The sequence below is a fragment of the Podarcis cretensis genome, assembly GCF_951804945.1.
Source record: "Podarcis cretensis genome assembly, chromosome: 6".
NCBI classification, from domain to species: Eukaryota; Metazoa; Chordata; class Lepidosauria; order Squamata; family Lacertidae; genus Podarcis; species Podarcis cretensis.
This window is the reverse complement of record NC_137175.1, coordinates 92,498,631-92,518,604: the sequence shown is the minus strand read 5'-3', so window position 1 is coordinate 92,518,604 and position 19,974 is coordinate 92,498,631. Positions and strand designations below refer to the sequence as shown.

Sequence of the window (19,974 nt, the reverse complement as noted above, 5' to 3'; positions counted from 1 at the left end):
AAAACATCTTCATAATATTCCCTTTGATAGTAATACATGTGGTGAAATTAATATTTGATTTCCAAAGTTTTTCCCATTGACCTAATGGAATTGCATATCCGAAATCCTGTCCCCACTTGATCATCTTTGAGTTCCCATTCAAGTAGTAAATTATACATTTTTGATAGATTCTTTTTGCAATTATTCAAAAGTTCTAGCTGGAATTTTGATTCTTCTTTTTGGAAACCAATTTTCTTATCAGAGTTAAATTTATCATATAATTGATATTGTAGCCAAGTGGTACAAAACTGTTTAAGTTATTCATAGGGTTTCAGTTTTAGTTGTCCTTGCTCTACCTTTAAGAGTTGCTTGTACGTAACTCCTAATTTTCCCATATATTTTTTTTATTGATATCATTTCAAGTGGATATCATTTCATATCATTTTTTGATATCATTGATATGTGTTGTTGTTCATCCGAGGTTGTATTTACCTAATTTTAAGACCTGGCAAGGAACAGGCGATTGTTATTATGTCCTCATATGTAAAACCACAGAATTCAAAGGGGGTGTGCTTTCTTTTTCCCATGACTGTAGTTTTTACTTCGTACTGTGTGAAGAAGTACAGTGGTACCTCGGGTTAAGTACTTAATTCGTTCCAGAGGTCCGTACTTAACTTGAAACTGTTCTTAACCTGAAGCACCACTTTAGCTAATGGGGCCTCCCGCTGCCGCCGCACCGCAGGAGCCCAATTTCTGTTCTCATCCTGAAGCAAAGTTATTAACCCAAGGTACTACTTCCAGGTTAGCGGAGTCTGCAACCTGAAGCATATGTAACCTGAAGTGTATGTAACCTGAGGTACCACTGTATTAGGATAGTATTTATTGAACAAAACTGTATTCAGGCTTTCTCAATATCGATTTCAATGGAAACAGACAAACACTGGAAAATTGTCTGCATCAAGTATGTAACCCGAGGTACCACTGTACAGTGGTACCTAGGGTTACATACGCTTCAGGTTACAGACTCCACTAACCCAGAAATATTACCTCGGGTTAAGAACTTTGCTTCAGGATGAGAACAGAAATCATGCTCTGGCAGTGCGGCGGCAGCAGGAAGCCCCATTAGCTAAAGTGGTGCTTCAGGTTAAGAACAGATTCAGGTTAAGTACAGACCTCCGGAACGAATTAAATATTTAACCTGAGGTACCACGTACTTTATTTGGTCTGTTCCAATACAGTCAGTTTGCACCCTACATCTGGCTCAGAGATGCACATTTCTTGGAAGAAAGCCAGCCTGGTTTCATTTTATTTCCAGTAACCAAACAGGACACTGAAGAGGTATAAGCCTTGTTGGAAATTAGCACAGGAAGGAAGAGGGGCATAGTTCAAATTGGACAAGCATTTGCCTAGTTTAGTCACCTGGGCTGGGGTGTGTTAAGTGTTGATTTGCTGATGGCAGGAACTGAATCTAAATTTAGATTGAAGCAACCACTGAGGCAGTTTAACAGCTACTTTTACAGTTGTCCCAGATAAAGTACTGGAAGTAACAGTAGGTAGTTGGAAATGCATTTAGTGCTATTATCCTAGAAAAACTTTTTAGAATCCGGTGTGAATGCCTAATCCTACTTTAATTATCACATGAAGAATATATCCAGAATTCAGACTGTTGAAGGATTTTGCATTTATGCATTTATATTTGTTTTTTGCAATTATATTTGTTTTAAATATTTGGATGCCACTTTCTTGTTCCATTGTTGATGTTCCTTTGAACTGCGCTTCAGATGATGTGGATCTTCTGGGCACTCTCAATTTTGCAATTGGGCAGAACAGTCCACTGTTTGCCAAACAGGTATCAAGACATAACAAGCATCTCACATAGCATATAAAACATGGGGAAGCCTATATTGAAACAGCCCCAATAAGATACCGGTAGTATCTTCAAGCCCAATTCAGGGAGAAGAAATAATTGTTGAAGAAGCTAAATTAAAAGCACATTCAGACAGGAGCCTCGTAAACTCTGAATCGAAAGTGTTTCAGGAGAAAAGCCAAATCCCACCCAGTCATTTTCTACCTTCTTTTCTATCCACGCTACAAGATCCCAGGTGACTGCACAGTCTGCAGTAGTTTCTGCCAAGTCATGGGAGTTTGGTAACTGGTTTGATGTGATCAACTCAGCTGGGATAAAGTCATTTCCCAGGGCCTTACTGCTCTTCAGGTTCCCAATTAATACACAGGCTTCTTCTACCATAACCGGAGTAAAATGGAAGTTTTGTCAGCTCTGCAGAGTAATCATCACAAAGAGGGGAAATTGTCAGTAAATACTGTTTTAAAATGGTTGTCCCATACTTGGGCTGGGAAAATGCAGCTAGGGTTCCAGGCAAAGTTCCTTTGGTCCCTACTTCAGGTTCCAAACTGTGTTCCTAATTCAATTCTATTTCTGAACACATGTGAATGCCCACTTTCCATCAAAGTGTGGTGGGCTCCCTTGAAATACTGATTAAAGATTTTGGTATTTGGCCTGGAAAGGGATTACTGTGGCGGGAAGGTAAGCAGTGTTTCTGTACACTCTGGCTTCCATCACAGTGTTTTGTTTGCCAGAAGTAGTTTGGTCCTGCTGGCCACGACCAGGAAAGCTGTCTGTGGACAAACGCTGGCTCCCTCGGCCTGAAAGTGAGATGCGCACTGCAACCCCATAGTTGCCTGTGTCTGGACTTAACTGTCCAGGGGTCCTTTACCTTTTACATTTAACCAATGGAGTCAATCAGCTCATGGTCAAAAACAATGGTCTGAAAAGCCTTATCAGCTGAAAAGCCTTATCAAAATAGACTGCTTATGTTCTACTACACTGTGGGCTGTATGAACAAGGCAGGGATCAGTTAATTAAATCCTTATTGGTAAATTTACCTAGAAATTCTGATACCTTCTGTCTCAAGTATCTTCTCAAAGGTAAGTCAAATATTACCCTGGCCGCGGCAAAATTTCTCTCGGAGGTAGTAAGAAAAAGAAACCAACATGCTCTGGATAAAACAGTGACTGCCTTAGAATCTTTTCCCTGTATCTGCTGCATTTTGCTTTCAAAGCTGTTTTTGTGGGGTTTTGGACCATAATATAGAATGTTCATGCGGTATATGTTTTCTCCTTTAGCGGCGGAAGGCAAAATTGACAAGGAAGTTCAGTAGCAGTACCACCCCAAGGGGGGACCTTTGCCTGTGCCAGACAGAAGACAAATTGGGGGGGGGGGGGACACCCTTTCCCAAAGAGGTGTGCTTCAACAAAGTTGAGGCAGCAATGTGTCTAAATACTAGTAACTATCAGGGGTCCTTTACCTTTTTTACCAGTTGTTGGAAACCACAGGAGGGGAGAGTGCTCTTATGGTCAAATCTTGCTTGCTGGTTTCCCATGTGCAACTGGTCAGCAGCTGTGAGAACAGGATACAGGCCTAGATGGGCCATTGGCCTGATCCAGCAGGCTCTTCTTAGTTCAGTCCGTACTACAGAACTAAGGTACAGCTTTGGAAAATGCTTTTCTATGTGGCTGCTCAACATATGTCTGTGTGGAATGCTGCGAGGCTACTAAAGTAGTTGCACCACGTTTTCAATCAACAGTGATGTTCTGACATGCCCTGGGAGTTGAGAGAATGACATACAGTCCCTAATCTACCTAGATTGCATGGATTTAGATGAAGGACCTGTGGTCCTTCAGATGCTGATTGATGGACTGCAACACCCATAATCTCTGATCAGTGGCAATGCTGGCTGGGACTGGTAGGAGCTGCAAGTACAATAACTTCTGGAAGTCACAGGTTCCCCACCTCTGCTTTAGACTGGAGTAAATTAACCAGTACTCCCTTGTGTACTTGAGGCACAAGAGCTGTGCAATGTCTACCTTGTGCCACTCCTTCAGGTTCTGAAATGCAGATGAAAAGGGGAAAAGATCAGCTGATTCTATAGGTAGAAATCGACTGCCTGGATTTGGGGGACTTCACCTTGACTGCCAGCATGGAATGCATCTTCAAGACATTATTTTTGGAACACATCCCCTTTTACAGTGAATTTTGAAACATATTTTCTGCAATCCATAAAGTGGCAAAGCATTTGCTCAGACCCATTTTTATTTACATGGACTTTAAAAAAAAAATCTTGTTCAGCTTTTTACCTTTGAAATGCTTAGATTATTTTAATAAATTATCTTTACTGCTACAAGAGGTTAATTCCACATTCTATCCCTACCCAAACTAGTTCTGGTTCACGTTACTAGGGATTGAACCTATCATAAGTTTTTTAAAAACCGTTTTAGACTTAATAATTATTGGGATACTATCTGAACCTAATTATTGGGATACTATCTGGACCTGGTAGCCCTAAGGCCTAAACTAACAAGTAGTGGCAGCCTGTTGAGTTAGATGTGTTTTGTGTCCTTTTAAGATGGATTGGTGATCCCTGAATTTAAGGATTCACACTTGCCTCAAGGCCTCTCACCATCAATTTGCAAATCCATGAATAGAATTCTTAGGCTTTGACCTAATATGTCCACCATGCCCACTGTAGTCCTTATGCCATTAGAAGTCAGAAACTGAGCAAGCTTTGCTCCTTGGCTCTTAGTGCCCAGGGTATGTTCTCCCATCCATGATCCTTCTCCCCTCAGTAAACGCAGGGTGAAGTTGGATTCTCGTTCTCTGTCCAAGAAGCATTAAGAATTGTTGATATTGCAGCCACTTGAGCCACAGCCTTCCCCCTCTCCCTATCTAATCAAGCAGATAAGGAAAAGTTGATCTCCGCTCTATGATTAATAAAGTTCCACCAACTAGAAAGGGCTTCCACAGGAAAGATGTAGACAGAACTCAAGAATCTATTTCACGCCATGAAAGTACTGTACTGTATTCCCATTCACTAAGAGCAGACTAAGCTCTACAGTACATTGTTTTTAAACTGATCCCACCACTTTGGATTAGGTTGTGGGTAGGAATTGCCTCTTACAATATTTAAAATGCTTATAGTGGAATTTCACAAGATCAGGTATTTTGAAAACGTTTTTTGAATCAAGCACCAACAAATTCACAGTCAAAGTTTTTATTCAGCATTAAGCTAAATACATTACACATTTTGGTGGAAGCTTAGAATTATGTTGAAAAGAACCAAGAACAATCTGACTTTAAATTTTAGACTGCAAAGCAACGGTTCACTAGTCATCTGAACAACTAATGTCATAATCCTTAAACGTTTTCTTCAGTATTGCCACAGTCATGGAATGATCAGCTTTACCATATGCCTGTAGGAAAGAAAAATGCACAAATTACTCCTAAAGAGAAAATGTGTGTGCTAAAGATTATTGCTAGAATTTCTTCAAATAATAATAATAATAATAATAATTTATTATTTATACCCCGCCCATCTGGCTGGCTTCCCCAGCCACTCTGGGCGGCTTCCAAAAAATGTATTAAAATACTCTAATACATCAAACATTAAAAGCTTCCCTAAACAGGGCTGCCTTCAGATGTCTTCTAAAAGTCTGGTAGTTGTTGGTCTCTTTGACATCTGGTGGGAGGGCAGACAACATATTATTACCAATTTCATTTTTCATTTGTTTAATAAGTACCTAAGTGCACCACATAGTTTTTATCAGTTGGGATCTTTTCTCTCTGTTCTCTACCCAAAAGGCCTGATTATTCCCCCCTATGATAGTAAGACATGCTTGGGAAACGAAAAGGAAAATGAGGGCGGAAAATCTCTCCTGTGCTTTCTCCAAGAGTAGTGGGGAAAACAAGTGCAGTAAGAATATATAACAGTTCCTACACCATCCTAAATCCGTATTAGGGCAATCAAAATTTAACAAAACCGCTTTTAAGATCTCCAGAACTCTTCCTCATGCTAGATATTAAAGAGAGAAGGGGGTTTTTTTTGAAGCTCATTTAAAATTGTAGTAAGAATGGCTCTCCCTTGCATGTGCGAAGTCTGGACCTCTTATTAGCAACCTTTAAATAGCCAATACAGTTGTAGATGCTGGACTTCAGCAAACCAGTCTTGATTGATTCTGTGGCTCTTCTCACAGGTCATTTTACTAGCTTGTTTTAGGATGCTGTCACATGCCCTGAGCTTTTGTAGCAACCTGATTAAAAAATTATATTTTCATAGGGATTTATTTTGAAGAATTTGGTATTTTATTCATAAAGCTTTAAAATAATACAAGTAATTTCTTGTTTCCTGTGAAAGTATATTTCTTAGTGGATTATGCAGTGACTGACATTCACATACTAAACAAATATTCAAGTTCTGTCAGTATTATGCAATTCATAAAATTGTCTGCTTCTTCTCAGAGACCAATATGAAACACATTTTTGTGACATTATCATTAATTACTAGCATATTTGCAAAGTGAATCATCATATTTAGAAACTGGATGTATACAACACTTACTGGAGAAACACCAGATACATGGATTTTTTTGTCTCTGCTATTGTGCTCAATTTTTCCTCCTCCAAGACACTTGCACATACAGCCCATCTTTTCAATTTCAGAACATATCTTTTCATATAAGTGATCTACAAAACAATAATAGTACTAAGAATACCTTATAAAAATAAAGGTGGAAATACCTGAAGTACAAAAATAATTATGCCTCATTTGAACGTTAGCATTTAATACGTTACAGCTGTACAGATTTGGAGCATTTTTAACATGAGTGGTTCAGGCCTAAAGACGTCAGGAATTATTACAAAGGTTGGTGCTCCTCATCTTTTCTTATTTATCAATTGAGGGGGAAACCCCCACTAAAATAGAGAAATTCAGTGACTAGTTGTACTTGAGCCTGGGAGAACCGCATTTATTATTGGATTTCACTGAATGGCCATGGGCAAGCGTACAGTATTTTCTTCTCAGTCCATCTTCTGTAAAATGGCATTAGCAGTGGCTTACTTCCTAGGATTATCAGAAGAATAAGGTATGGTTGTAAAGGTATGGTTTTGAGTGATTCAAGATGTGTGTTCAATATGGGATTAGTGCTACTCATGCTTTAAGATTTCCACAGTATCTCACTGTCAATACCATCAAAATCCCAGTCTGTATCTCCCTCCCTCCCCCCCAATTTCGTCCAAATCTACCCTTTCTAGGGGAAGGTTCAGTACATTAAACAAAACCTTTTATTTATGACCCATTTGTGATATCTCGCTGACCCATTTTTACAGTATTACACCCCTATCTAAAAGCACCTTTTCACTAAAAGCACCTTTTTATTGAACGTCCTGGAAGATTGAAATGTTCTACTGGTTTCTCTGTCTTGTGATTCCTGATGTCAGATTGGAATCACAAGACAGAGAAACCAGTAGAACACTTCAATCTCCCAGGACATTCAATACAAGATCACAGAGCAGCTGTCTTATTACAAAAGAATTTCAGAAACAGACGAGAGAAGTTGCTGAATTACAACTTATTACTAAACTGAAAACTATGGAGACCAGGTCTAAATAGAGATATTGGATTCTTGTCTCATATGCTAAAGGTATTTTTTGTCATCTGCATACTACCCCTTGCTTTTTCCTATACCCATTGAGTCAATCACCCATCTCCTACTACCCTTCTGAGAAATACTCCACCCCACCATCCCACTATATAGAAGGGTCTGGTGACTTCTGTTTCAGTGTATCTGAAGAAGTGTGCATGCACACAAAAGCTTATACCCAGAACAAACTTAGTTGGTCTCTAAGGTGCTACTGGACAATTTTTTTATTTATTTCTACTGCTATATGTTAATACTCCGGGCAGCGAAACAGGTATATTCAGGCTGCCTCAAAATAAGGAAAAATATTAGGTGGTTCGGATGGTTCCCCACTGCCCCTTAAAAAAAAACATGTTAGGAACATATAGGGGATTGTGAAGGCATCTTAACACTTTCCTTTAGGGCAGGATTTTCAAACTTTAATAATAATTTATTATTTAAACCCCACCCATCTGGCTGGGTTTCCCTAACTTTATACCTGCACTAGTTCATACTCTTGTACGTGAACCATACATATGGCCTAGTATTTAAGTCTTCTAACTGGGACTACAAAGTTTATATTTCAATTTATTTTGGGATCTCTCCCCCACCCTTATAAAAAAAACAACTATCATACTTCCATTTTCTAGTGTTTGTAGTACCCCACTGGACTCGTGTATCAAATTTCATTTTTCTAGGTGTCGCAGAAGTCCCAAACAAGCTGCTGACAAGTGTGTTTATGAGAAGCCCAGCCAGGTTCCTTCTTCCCACAAGCAAGACAAAGCAACAGAACAAAAATTGCTGGTGGCAATGCAGACACACATTCACATTCTTCTTCCAACAGGCTTTGGGAAACTAAAACTTTTATTTAAAGGGTGGGCACCATGCCGTTTTTATTGTAATTATGTTTTTGGGGTGGGGCAAAATAAAAGTTGTTGATCTTTCTGGGGGGAAATGTCACCAAATGCCACTTGAGTTCTCAGGTTTAGAAAAAAATAATTGAGGACAATTAAGGGGCATAGGCTAACCAGGATTTTTGCTAGCTGGGGGCAGGCCTTTTATTGGGGGGCCCAAACCTGTTGGCTGTGTATTTTTATTGATATAAAAATCATTGGCTATGCCCATGTTACACGGGGGGGGGGGGTGTGGGTCCTCACGCTTTCATTTGGGGGTCAGGCTTCTGCTGGGGCAGTGGTGGTGCAAAGCCTCAACTTAATTATTTTTTAGCACCCTTCAGTAATTTTTGAGGCTCCGGGGTGGGGGGGGGCTCTTGGCTATGCCCATATTCGCATGGTTTAAATCAGCCTTTCTCAACCTGTGGGTCCCCAGATGTTGATGAACTACAACTCCCATCACCCCTAGCTAGCAAGGTGAGCTCAAGGATGATGGGAGTTGTCCAACATCTTGAGACCCACAGGTTGAGAACCACTGGTTTAAATGGATATATCTGTATCTGTGGGTGTTTTGTTTTTTTTAAATGATTGTCCCCACCTTCACCCTACCAAATGTTTCTGTATCTATGTGGCTTTTTTAACACACCCCCCCCCCCCCCAATTTCTAGCTATTTTTATGGTGGTTTTTAGAAATCAGGCAGGTAACCTTCAGCCCTCCAGATTTTTGGCCTACAACTCCCATGATCCCTAGCTAACAGGAGCAGTGGTCAGGGATGGTGGGAGTTGTAGTCCAAAACATCTGGCGGGCCAAAGGTTGCCTATGCCTATTTTAAATGATTGCCCCCCACCTCTCCCTCCCTGCCCAGTGTTTCTGTTGTTACTTTTTTGCTTTAAAAAATGGCTCCCTCCCCCCCCCAATGTTTCTAGCAATTATTTTTATCTGTGCGGTTTTTTTAATCATTTCCCCTCCCCCGACCTCTTCCCCGCCCCGCCAAAGTTTCTAGATACTATTTTTATCTGTGGGTTTTTTATGATTTCCCCTTCCCGACCCCCGCCAAATGTTTCTAGCTGTTATTCTTTTATCTGTTAAAGAGTCCCTAATAACAATTCCCAAAGTGGCGGATTGAGCGAGAGACGTTTATGTCTTATTTTCCAATTTGTGAGCCGCCTGGCCGGGGGTGGGGGGTGGGGTGCGAAGCGAAGGCTTTCGTGTAAAATCTCATCTCTCACTGTGCAACTCGGCGGAAGCGCTCCCCCTCACGATGTCTCTGCACTCGCCGCCACGGCTTGGGCTGCCGCCGCCGCGGCTTGGGCTGCCAATACGGCCTGGACTGCAGCCCTGTTGGCCACCACTTTGGCCCCCGCCTTGGCCGCTGCCTCCGCGCTGCACCCGCACCAGGATGTACTTGAAACAGCCGTCGGAGTCGATCTCCACCTCGGCCAACTCGCCCGCAAAGCAGCCTGATTTAGGCGGCGACGACGACGCCATGGCCCAAGCTTTGCCCAAAGGGAGAGTAGCGCAGGATACCTCCCGCCCCCCCACTAGCCCCGCTTGCGCGCAGAGAGAAAATGACGAGCGAGGTGAAAACGGCGCCTCTCTTTCCCTCACTCCCCTCAGGAATAGCCTCGCTCGGAACGGAGACAAACGGCCCTCGCAGAACAGCGAGCGCTCATTGGCTCGCGCCTTACCGCGCGAGGCCCTGGTTGGACAGAAAGCGCGCGAAGGGCGGTTAGAAAGACTCGAATAACGGTCGGCGTCTCTGTGGCGGTTTTTTTTGGCGGGCTCGCGCGTGTGGTTGCCGTTGGCGCGTTGGTTTTCTTTAGCTTTTTTGTCATTTTTGAAAAAAATTCTCTATTTTTTAAAAAAATATTATTTAGTTTTTACAGATTTTGACAGTTCACAAACAATTATCAAACAACCAAAATAAAAAGAGAATCCCGAAGATTTTCCTGAACTTCCCTCCTGCCCTTTGTGGGTCTTTATATTAACCTTTCCCTCATGCATCTTGTCTGTTCATCCAAATCTTTTAAAAGTCCGTACGCAAAAAAATCAACATTAAACTACAAGTGTCATTAGAATCCTACTAATAATTTCAAGAATCAGAAGAAAGATTCTTCTCACTCTTCTTCAACATTATGCTACAAGTGTAATTCCATTTCAACTAATAATTTCAGTTGTTTGCAATGGTTTTTAAGGTAAATTATATATTTTCCCCATTACTTACTGAAATTTTGGTCTTTAAAAAAAATTATACTTTTCAAGTTTATACATTTCACTACTTTTACAATCATTTTCGCATTTCAAAACTTGACTTCCCCCTCTTTCTGTGGTTCCTTAAATTTATTTTAAATATCTTCTGCATATCCAAATTAACTTAATTTGTTCATTTATTAGTCTTCTTTAACTATATACCCTTAGGAAACTGCAGGTTATTACAATAATTCTGCCAATGTATTTATCTGCTTACAGTTTATCTGTAAATAGTCAATAAACCATTTCCATTTTATTAAAAAAAAAAGTTGATTTCTTATTCTTCCAGTAAGTTTCACAGTTTCTGCATATCCCATAAGTTTTTGTATCCATTCTTCCTTTGCTGGGACTTTTTTTCCATTTTTTTGTCTTCCTGGTTTCTGATCCTTCTGGTCATTTTTTTCCAAATTGGCATAGCCCATCAACTTTGAATCTGCCGTTTTGTTTTGCTTTTGCTTTTGTTTTGGTTTTGTTTTGTTTTGCTTTGCTTTGTTTTTTGACACTGCAAGCTGCCTTGTGGTCTTTGGGTGAAGGGTGGTGTATAAGACAAATAAATAAATGCATAAATGGATGAATGAATAAGCAAGCTCACAGAACACGTTACCTATCTTGTATCCTATTCAGTGTGGCGCATTTATTTACCTCAAATAGTGCTTAGGGCTTAAAATAAATAAATGAAGGAATGGCTTCCTTCCCCAAAATTTTGAAAGTTTTGCACCATTATGTTACAGAGACCGTAAATACCATTAAAAACACACACACACAAACACAAAAAATGACCTGAGGTTTGATGAAATTCTGAAGTTGGTTCCTAGTTCACAGATCCTTTTCAGCAAAAAAATCCTGAATATCAAACTGAAGTTTCCACACTTTTGCTCCCCAAAACAGACCCTCCAAGTGTCCCTATTTCCCAGGGACAGCCCTGGATTTAGAGAAGCCATCCCGGTTTCTGATTTGACCCCGGAATGTCCCACTTTTCCTTAGGATATCCTTATTTTCATCAGATAAATGTGGTGGTGGTGTTACCTGCCTCTCAAGCCATCTGAAGGCAATCCTGTATTGGGAAGTTTTTTTAAAAAAAATGTTTCATGTTTTATTATGTTTTTATATATGCTGGAAGCTGCCCAGAGTGGCTGGGGCAACCCAGTAAGATGTGTGGGGTATAAACAGTAAAATTATCATGATGGAATGGGATGTTCCTATTTCCAAGAGAGAAATGTTGGAGGGTATACCAAGATAACTTTGAGGACATCCCAAATCATACATCCCTACCATTAGAAAAACTCTCCTTTGAAATGCCCATAGCATTTTGTCAAGTCCTTATGGTAGGTTGAAAGGGGAAGCCTTTTTCTATGAAGGGCCATAAACCCATAAGGAAAGTTACCCAAGGGCCAGAGTCATGGTGGGTGGAATTGCAGTGAGAGAGAGAAAGAGGTGGGAGATCCTGAGAAGACTGGTCTGGTCATTAATGCTCATAGAGCACATTCTTCTATGGGGCAGTGTTTTATGGTTTTGGGTGGCCCAAGACTGAAGTGCAAGGCTTCTGTTCTCGTTTTATTAGGTGCCTTATGTCCGAGGATGATGGAACATAAAAACAAAACTTTGAACCGGACACAATGCTACAGCACCCGGAAAATAGTCTTCCAGAAGGAGCGGTATAGGATTTGGGTGGTCCAGAATTTATGCTTCAGTATAGTAATGTGTAGGGACGCGGGTGGCACTGTGGTGTAAACCACTGAGCCTAGGGCTTGCTGATCGGAAGGTCGGCGGTTCGAATCCCCACGACGGGGTGAGCTCCTGTTGCTCGGTCCCAGCTCCTGCCAACCTAGCAGTTCGAAAGCACGTCAAACTGCAAGTAGATAAATAGGTACCGCTGCAGCGGGAAGGTAAACGGTGTTTCTGTACGCTGCTCTGGTTTCGCCAGAAGCAGCTTAGTCATGCTGGCCACATGATCCAGAAAAACTGTCTGCGGACAAACGCCGGCTCCCTTGGCCAGTAAAATGAGATGAGCGCCACAACCCCAGAGTCATTCGCAACTGGACTTAACTGTCAGGGGTCCTTTACATTTTTATAGTAATCTGTAAACAGTTACTTTCTTGCTTAAAGGTAAAGGTAAAGGTACCCCTGCCCGTACGGGCCAGTCTTGACAGACTCTGGGGTTGTGCGCCCATCTCACTTAAGAGGCCAGGGGCCAGCGCTGTCTGGAGACACTTCCGGGTCACGTGGCCAGCGTGACATCGCTGCTCTGGCCAGAGCCAGAGCCGCACACGGAAACGCCGTTTACCTTCCCACTGGTAAGCGGTCCCTATTTATCTACTTGCACCCGGAGGTGCTTTCGAACTGCTAGGTTGGCAGGCGCTGGGACCGAGCAGCGGGAGTGCACCCCGCCGCAGGGATTCGAACCACCAACCTTTCGATCGGCAAGCCCTAGGCGCTGAGGCTTTAACCCACAGCGCCACCTGCGTCCCTACTTCCTTGCTTAGGTTGCTTCTAAACCTCTGGCTTGATGGCTAGTCTCATAACCAATGACAAAGTGGATAGATGGAGGCATTTCAAATGATAGCTGGCTTTGCACCAATGAATAATTCCCCTCTTCAAGAAAAATTATGAGCAAACCATTTGTGGGCAATTTTATATCTCTGTTCTGTTGCCCAAGTAGTCTGAAATATATGCGGATATGGGTATGGGAAGTACATCTGGTACCAGAAAGATAAGATGGTTTTAGAAATCAGCATTCCAAGCATGCAAACTCTATAGATAGTTAATATTTAGTCACTGGCTTGCATTTCTAGAGGCATTGTTCTTTTGTTCATTACGCCCAAGAGACTTCTTATTTGCTCAACAGGACATCTAATGGAACGTTTCTTCAAAGAAAAGGAAGTGCTAATGGCTCATATACGGGACAGCACTTCAGCTGATTGTTCAGGGCCAATTTGCAGAGAAACTTCTCAAAGGTGCCCACTTATGGCTCACAAGGCATGTACACACACAGAGAGAGGAGTTGTAAAATTGAAATTCTACTTTTAGTTATTTCACTGCCTAAGTGAAATGTGCATTTAAACAGCATTGGGTTTCTTTGCTCTGGGGTCCAAGTGCTTTTTCTACTGAACTGTGTCAGTAGTGTCCCACATGGTGAGCAAGGTGGGAGACATCAAAATGATAATAAAATACATCGCAGGAGAAGGCCAGCCGTTCTCTGACATTTATTTTTCTATGTCCAAAAGATTTGCTTTGTATGGAGGAAAGATCCCCTAGGTGTGCTCTTTTTACTCACAAGAAACAATCCTCGCTTGAGCCCAAGTATGGTGTGGCAAACAGAGGGTTCACTCAAGGGAGAGGTAGGTACTTCTGAGGAATCTGGTCACTCACTGCTGCCACCATCAAGATCTCCCTGCCTTTGAAGTCCAAGAAGCTTCGTTCAAAGCTTTGCATTGCACTTTTCAAGGCTGCATTGCACTTTTCCAGCCTGTCAGTCACCACCAGCATTTTTTTTTAAAGACGCCAGACAAATGCACAGAAATGGTAAGTTGCATTAAAAAGAAAAAAGATAGCCAAGGAAACTTAAGTAATCCTTGATCTAGATTCTAAAGTTAGTTTCAGTAACTCACATACCAGCAAAACATCCTTCTTTACGTCAAGACAGGGAAATATTTCACTTTCCCCAGGCAGTGAACATAGAGAAATAAGTACGTTCAAAACGAGCTACTTTTATGTTTTGTCTTGGATGGGAAGAGCTGGCATGGGGGAAAGTCAGTCATAAAGGATTCTGAACTTTTCCTGTTTTGCACATATGCGGGAGATGGGTGCACTGAAGTCGTTAAGGGCTTTGTATGCTAATAATAGTAGCACCTTGAACTTGGCCCGGTAGCAAACTGAAGGGGGGGTCTCATGTCTGCCAATAATCGTGCCACAGCCTTCTGCACTACCTGCAGTTTTCAGATCGCGCACAAACAAAATAAAAATGTCCCCCCATTTGTGAAGGGAGGGGGGCAGTCACACTGGTTTGTTAGTTTGAAAAAGGTACATCGCGAACACATGAGCATAATATGAGGTGCTTATCCTCATACTGTATTCCTATTGGCTTGGGCAAGAGGCAGGGGCCACTAACATAACTAAACACCATGGGAAATTTTAAATGTGAGTCCTTTCATCCTAGGGGTTACAACAGCAGAGGCTGCAGCGAAAGGACAAGGAGTACAATAAGGACTTTTTATATTGTAAACCACACTGTGATATTCTGATGCAGGGCGGTATAGAAATTTAATTAATAATAATAAAACACATTCCTTAGAATCTGGGGCTGAGAGGACAGGCTTACACTCCCAAAACAAACATTTCTGGCGCCAGGGCCCTCTTGGAGCTACACCGTTGGTTGGAGGGACTCAAAACCAACTACAGTATGTATATGGGCTACACAATACCCTCAAACTAACTTTAAGAAAATTAATATAAGAATTTCATTAAATGTATTTGGTTTTATACACTCAAAATCCAGATTCCAATTAATAGGTGTTATTATTGTTAAGAAAAAGGGATGAGAGAGAAAGGTGGGTATAGATGAAAAATAAATCCGATAGTTTACTTGTCTAGATAACCTGTACTAGACACTCTTGCAGAGAGATTCAAAATCTTATGTGCAAAATGCATGGATCACCCATTGACAAAGCTGATAGAAAGGATGATTAAAAAAAAATACATAGGGAAGGCCGATCTTTTATCTTGTAAGGTCAAAGGAGGAGGGGTTGACAGGCAGAAGAGAATCCCATCAGTCAGGTGTAGCCATAGGCCTTGACAGTATCTTTGGAAGTAAATTGGTATGGGGTTGTGTGGAAATGAGATATTAGCACTTTCTCAGCACTTCCCATAAATACATCAGAGGTGGCCTACTTAGACCTGGGGGGAAACTGGGCAGCTAAGATGAGCCATGGGGGGAAATTCCTCTTTACACCTGGTAGACAAGACACATCAAAAGGGAAGAATTCCATCATATGTGTTTGAGCAGTGCTTCAATATTTAGAGCACTTCCATATATATGGGGGGTTTAATATTTCAAATAGGCTATTGACAACAGTTAAAAAATGATAATCGGGTATTTTTATTTTCAAGCTCTTCTCCACAGTGGACAACCTTTGAAAAATCAGTGCCTGGAGGGCAAGTCGTGGTTTGATCCAGTCTAACCAAAACAATACCACATTAGTTCTAAATATATATTTATATATAAATCTGACGTACAATTTAAACTTTAAAAATGATGCCTTTCTGGAATCTGTCACAGAAGCAGAGTAAGAATGCTGGCTTAGCATTTACAGTCATAAACGAAGCACAACTAAATACCCTTTCAAGTGTTTACTGGACGCTTTGCAACACTTACCAATAACTTTGAAGAACTGGGATTCAAACAATGGATTTGTGGCCTTGAGTTTATCTTGAAATGTCATTAAACACATTTTAGACATGTGAATGTAAACTTTGTAAGGAAGTGCAGCATTACACCATTGTCTGCAGCAGTGCAAGTTTATAGCCCTGGTAGCAAAAGATCTCCACTGGTGCCATTTTCATTGTTTTTGTTGAGATTTATTTCTGCAGAGTGATGGCCCACTTTTTATAGTGCAGTTGTGTATTGTAGGGTAGAGGTATGAAATGCTGTTCCACAATTAAAAAAACCTGTACGGTGTGCAACTTTTGGACCACCCATTGGAAGTAACATTATCCTGTTTGCAATTGGTGATGAGTCCAGATTTGTTTGTCCTGAGCCCTGGATTCCCTCTCTCTATATTTGCCACTCTCATTTATTCCTTCGTCTACAGTTCCATTCAGATATTCAGTACGTATTGGTACTGAACATGTGAAAAAAATCTGTGGTAAGATGTGCTTTGATGCCACCCTGCATCAAAATACCATTTATGATTTGATTTTACAACACCTGCAGTCCAGTCCTATACAGGTCTGCTCAAAGTTGCATCAAGTTCAATGTGGCTTGCTTACTCCCATTTAGGAAGGGACAGAGTGACAGCTTTATGATTGTAATTGTTTCTGTTGAAAAGTAAAATTCTGTCTCGTTGGCCTAAGTTTAGAGTTCTCTTGCATCCATATTTAAACAAAAGGTATCAAAGAGAGCTAGCTGCTCGTGATGTGTGAACACATTTCTTCCACTTGCCTCATGTAAACACATTTTGTACTGTTTCAAACCTATTTGAGTAGAGACAACAGAGAGACAAGAAGAAAGTGTGTAGATACAGCACAGGAAGTGACACTTCTTTCAAATCAGTGTGTCTCCAGCCATATCAAAAAACATTGTTCTTTCCCTCGAACTGAATGAGGCAGCCTGTATGATTCAAGCACAGAATTCCAAGTTATGACAATAGAGAGTGGCAGACAGATTGGAGACTTGAGTCAAACAAACAAAATTTCCCAGCCTCTTGGGGCTGGCAGGATCCAGGGCTTCCTCACTTTCCACTAAACGTAAAACCCGGGCAAGAACAAAAAGATGTTTCAGCATCTTCTTATTTCCATACCCAAAGGACTTTTTCCTAGTAGAAATGTCGTGCCAAACTTAGATTTCAATTCTTCTTTTCTACACACAAAGGAGTCATTTAACTTAATACCAAAAGATTAAAGCAACACTCTCTCATACGAGCGCCACAAAACAGGAAACATCTTATGTTGGCTGCTGCCACCTCTTCCCACTTTTCCATTGCTAATCATTTCTACCTTGAAACAGTAAAGATTTCTATTATTTCTCCATGTTTCTGAGCTTTGTTCAGATCAGGAAAAGTTTTGTTTCTGGGGTCTTCAGGATATATATTTGAGCCCATACCTAAATCATAAGAAAGAATGACATACTTTTCTGATGAAAAGTAGGTTTTTTCTCCCTACCAAAATGACTTCAACAGTCATTTTAGGAAAAAATGGTGTAAATAAAGTCCTAGTAGATCCTTTGGTCTGTGCATACTCCCCCCCCCCCCGCCAAACATGCCCCTCGATGGTCTCCCTTCTAGGGTTGCCATATCTTGAAGATCACAAAAGTCGGCATCACGAGCCGCTGCCATCCCAGATGGGCATGTTGGCCCCCAAAAGGAGAACATGTCTGGGTTTTCCTGGACCTATGACAACCCTACTCCCTTCTCTTCAAAATAACTCACATGTAGGGCTTATATTGTTGTTATGTTATGTTGTTACGTTATGTTTTATGTTGGTATGCATGTGTGCAAAATTTTGTCCTCACTCACAGCACCATATTACCCAACTCAGCCCCTGCTAATACTATATAAAACGATTTCTCCAAATGCTTTTTTTTTGGTAGAAATATACGTACTATATTTTAAAACAATCACATAACAATGCTCCTCTAACACTCCTCCCTCAACATGCCCCTACCAAAGACTGAGAGCGACTTTCAAAGAAATATCAGTAGAAAGTCCCTGCTTACAATCTAAGATACACAACACAAAAAGAAAAAGGAATGAAAGAGAGAAGGAAAATATCATAGGGGAGAAAAGGGGTTTAATGGAAAGGATCAAATCTGAACAATAAGATTATTGCTAATAATCTTAATTACCCACTTTCCAGTGAAGCTGGGTAAGCAGCCAAAACAAGCAACTTGGTGGAAGTTTTACAGTGACCTTTTTCCTTGTTTGGACACTCGACAGGAAAGGTATTTCATAACCAACAAGCTTACAACCTGGTGGAGTTTCCTTCCTTTCTGGAACTTTACTAATGATGTATTATTCCAGTAAAGTTCCAACATGGCATTTAGAAAACTTCAATCAATAAAAGTAGGTTTCAGTGTTAGTGATGCCTAGTAGGAAGCTCATAAAATCCACTAAGGGGAAAATATCAAATCATAATAAAGCACACATTTCAAATCACAAATGAATTTTCAGACTTGGGGGGGGGGTATAATTGAAAAGGGTTGCATCATTAAACATGTCAAAGATTATTATGCTACATGATTTCCAATTGCAAACTACAAAGGGAAACTTATATTGGTATTCCTATAGAAATGATGTCTACCACAGGAACAAACTCCTGGGGGCCAAGGTCCCTTTGGCCCCCCACCAATAAAATATTTGAGGGGGCTGGGCCTCTCCAAAGTTGATGGGCATTGCCATTCAAATGGTGTGTGTGTATGTGTGCCACATCTTGTGATTGATTGTGCAGGGTGGGGTTTATCTGGGCCCCTCTAATACAGGTGTGCAGCCTGGGAGTCATTTTGGACTCACAGCTGTCTATGGAGGTGCAGGTCAATTCTGTGTCCAGGGCAGCTGTTTATCAGCTCCATCTAGTACGCAGGCTGAGACCCTACCTCCCCACAGACTGCCTCGCCAGAGTGGTGCATGCTCTAGTTATCTCTTGCTTGGACTACGGCAATGCGCTCTATGTGGGGCTACCTTTGAAGGTGACCCGGAAACTACAACTAATCCAGAATGCGGCAGCTAGACTGGTGACTGGGAGTGGCTGCCAAGACCACATAACACCGGTCTTGAAAGACCTACATTGGTTCCCAGTACGTTTCTGAGCACAATTCAAAGTGTTGGTGCTGACCTTTCAAGCCCTAAAAAGCTTCAGCCCAGTATACCTGAAGGAGCATCTCCACCCCCATCGTTTAGCCCAGACACTGAGGTCCAGCGCTGAGGGCCTTCTGGCGGTTCCCTCACTGCGAGAAGCCAACTTACAGGGAACCAGACAGAGGGCCTTCTCGGTAGTGGCACCCGCCCTGTGGAACGCCCTCCCACCAGATGTCAAAGAGAAAAACAACTACCTGACTTTTAGAAGACATCTGAAGGCAGCCTTGTTTAGGGAAGTTTTTAATATTTAATAGACTATTATATTTCAATATTTTGTTGGAAGCTGCCCAGAGTGGCTGAGGAAACCCAGCCAGATGGGCAGGGTATAAATAAATAAATAGTTGTTGTTATCATTATTTATTCAAGTTGGCACCCCGATGCCTGCATTCAGTATATATAGGGCCCCTTTTCAGGGCCAGCCTAAACAGCATATGCAAACATGTACATAGGATGATGGTATCTTACATGCAGTTAACTTGCACGATTTAACTGCCCACGGTTGAAATTGCGCAAGTTAAGTCGAAGCAAGGTGGAGAGCTTAGAAGCTCTTTACACACTGGGTCTACTTCTGGCCCAGAAATGTATTTCAAAATCGCCTCCTTTATTGCTGGCCAAGGCCCGCTTGGCACTTGCTGGCCAAGGCCCTCCAAGTACCCCATCTTTCAAAGGACAGTCCTGGAATTACAAAAAGCCATCCTGGCTTCTGATTTGATCTCAGAATGTCCATATTTCCTCCAGCAGCACTGCCGCCACTGAGCTCGGGGAGGAGATGCTTGTCCCGAGTGACGCTGGCTGTGAGGCAGCATCCCATTGC

The 19,974-nt window shown here is 41.5% G+C and overlaps 1 protein-coding gene across 1 annotated transcript; it reads right to left on the bottom strand.

The window, feature by feature from the left end:
* Positions 1 to 5,032: 5,032 nt before the first annotated feature.
* On the bottom strand, positions 5,033 to 9,980 carry LOC307218860 (14 kDa phosphohistidine phosphatase-like). Its single transcript, XM_079981802.1, has 3 exons — positions 9,573 to 9,980; positions 6,393 to 6,517; positions 5,033 to 5,247 (listed from the first exon to the last, which is right to left on the bottom strand). The coding sequence occupies exons 1-3, from the start codon at positions 9,829 to 9,831 to the stop codon at positions 5,161 to 5,163; spliced, it is 471 nt and encodes a 156-aa protein (XP_079837928.1). The 5' UTR covers positions 9,832 to 9,980; the 3' UTR covers positions 5,033 to 5,160.
* Between the last annotated feature and the right edge of the window lie 9,994 nt (positions 9,981 to 19,974).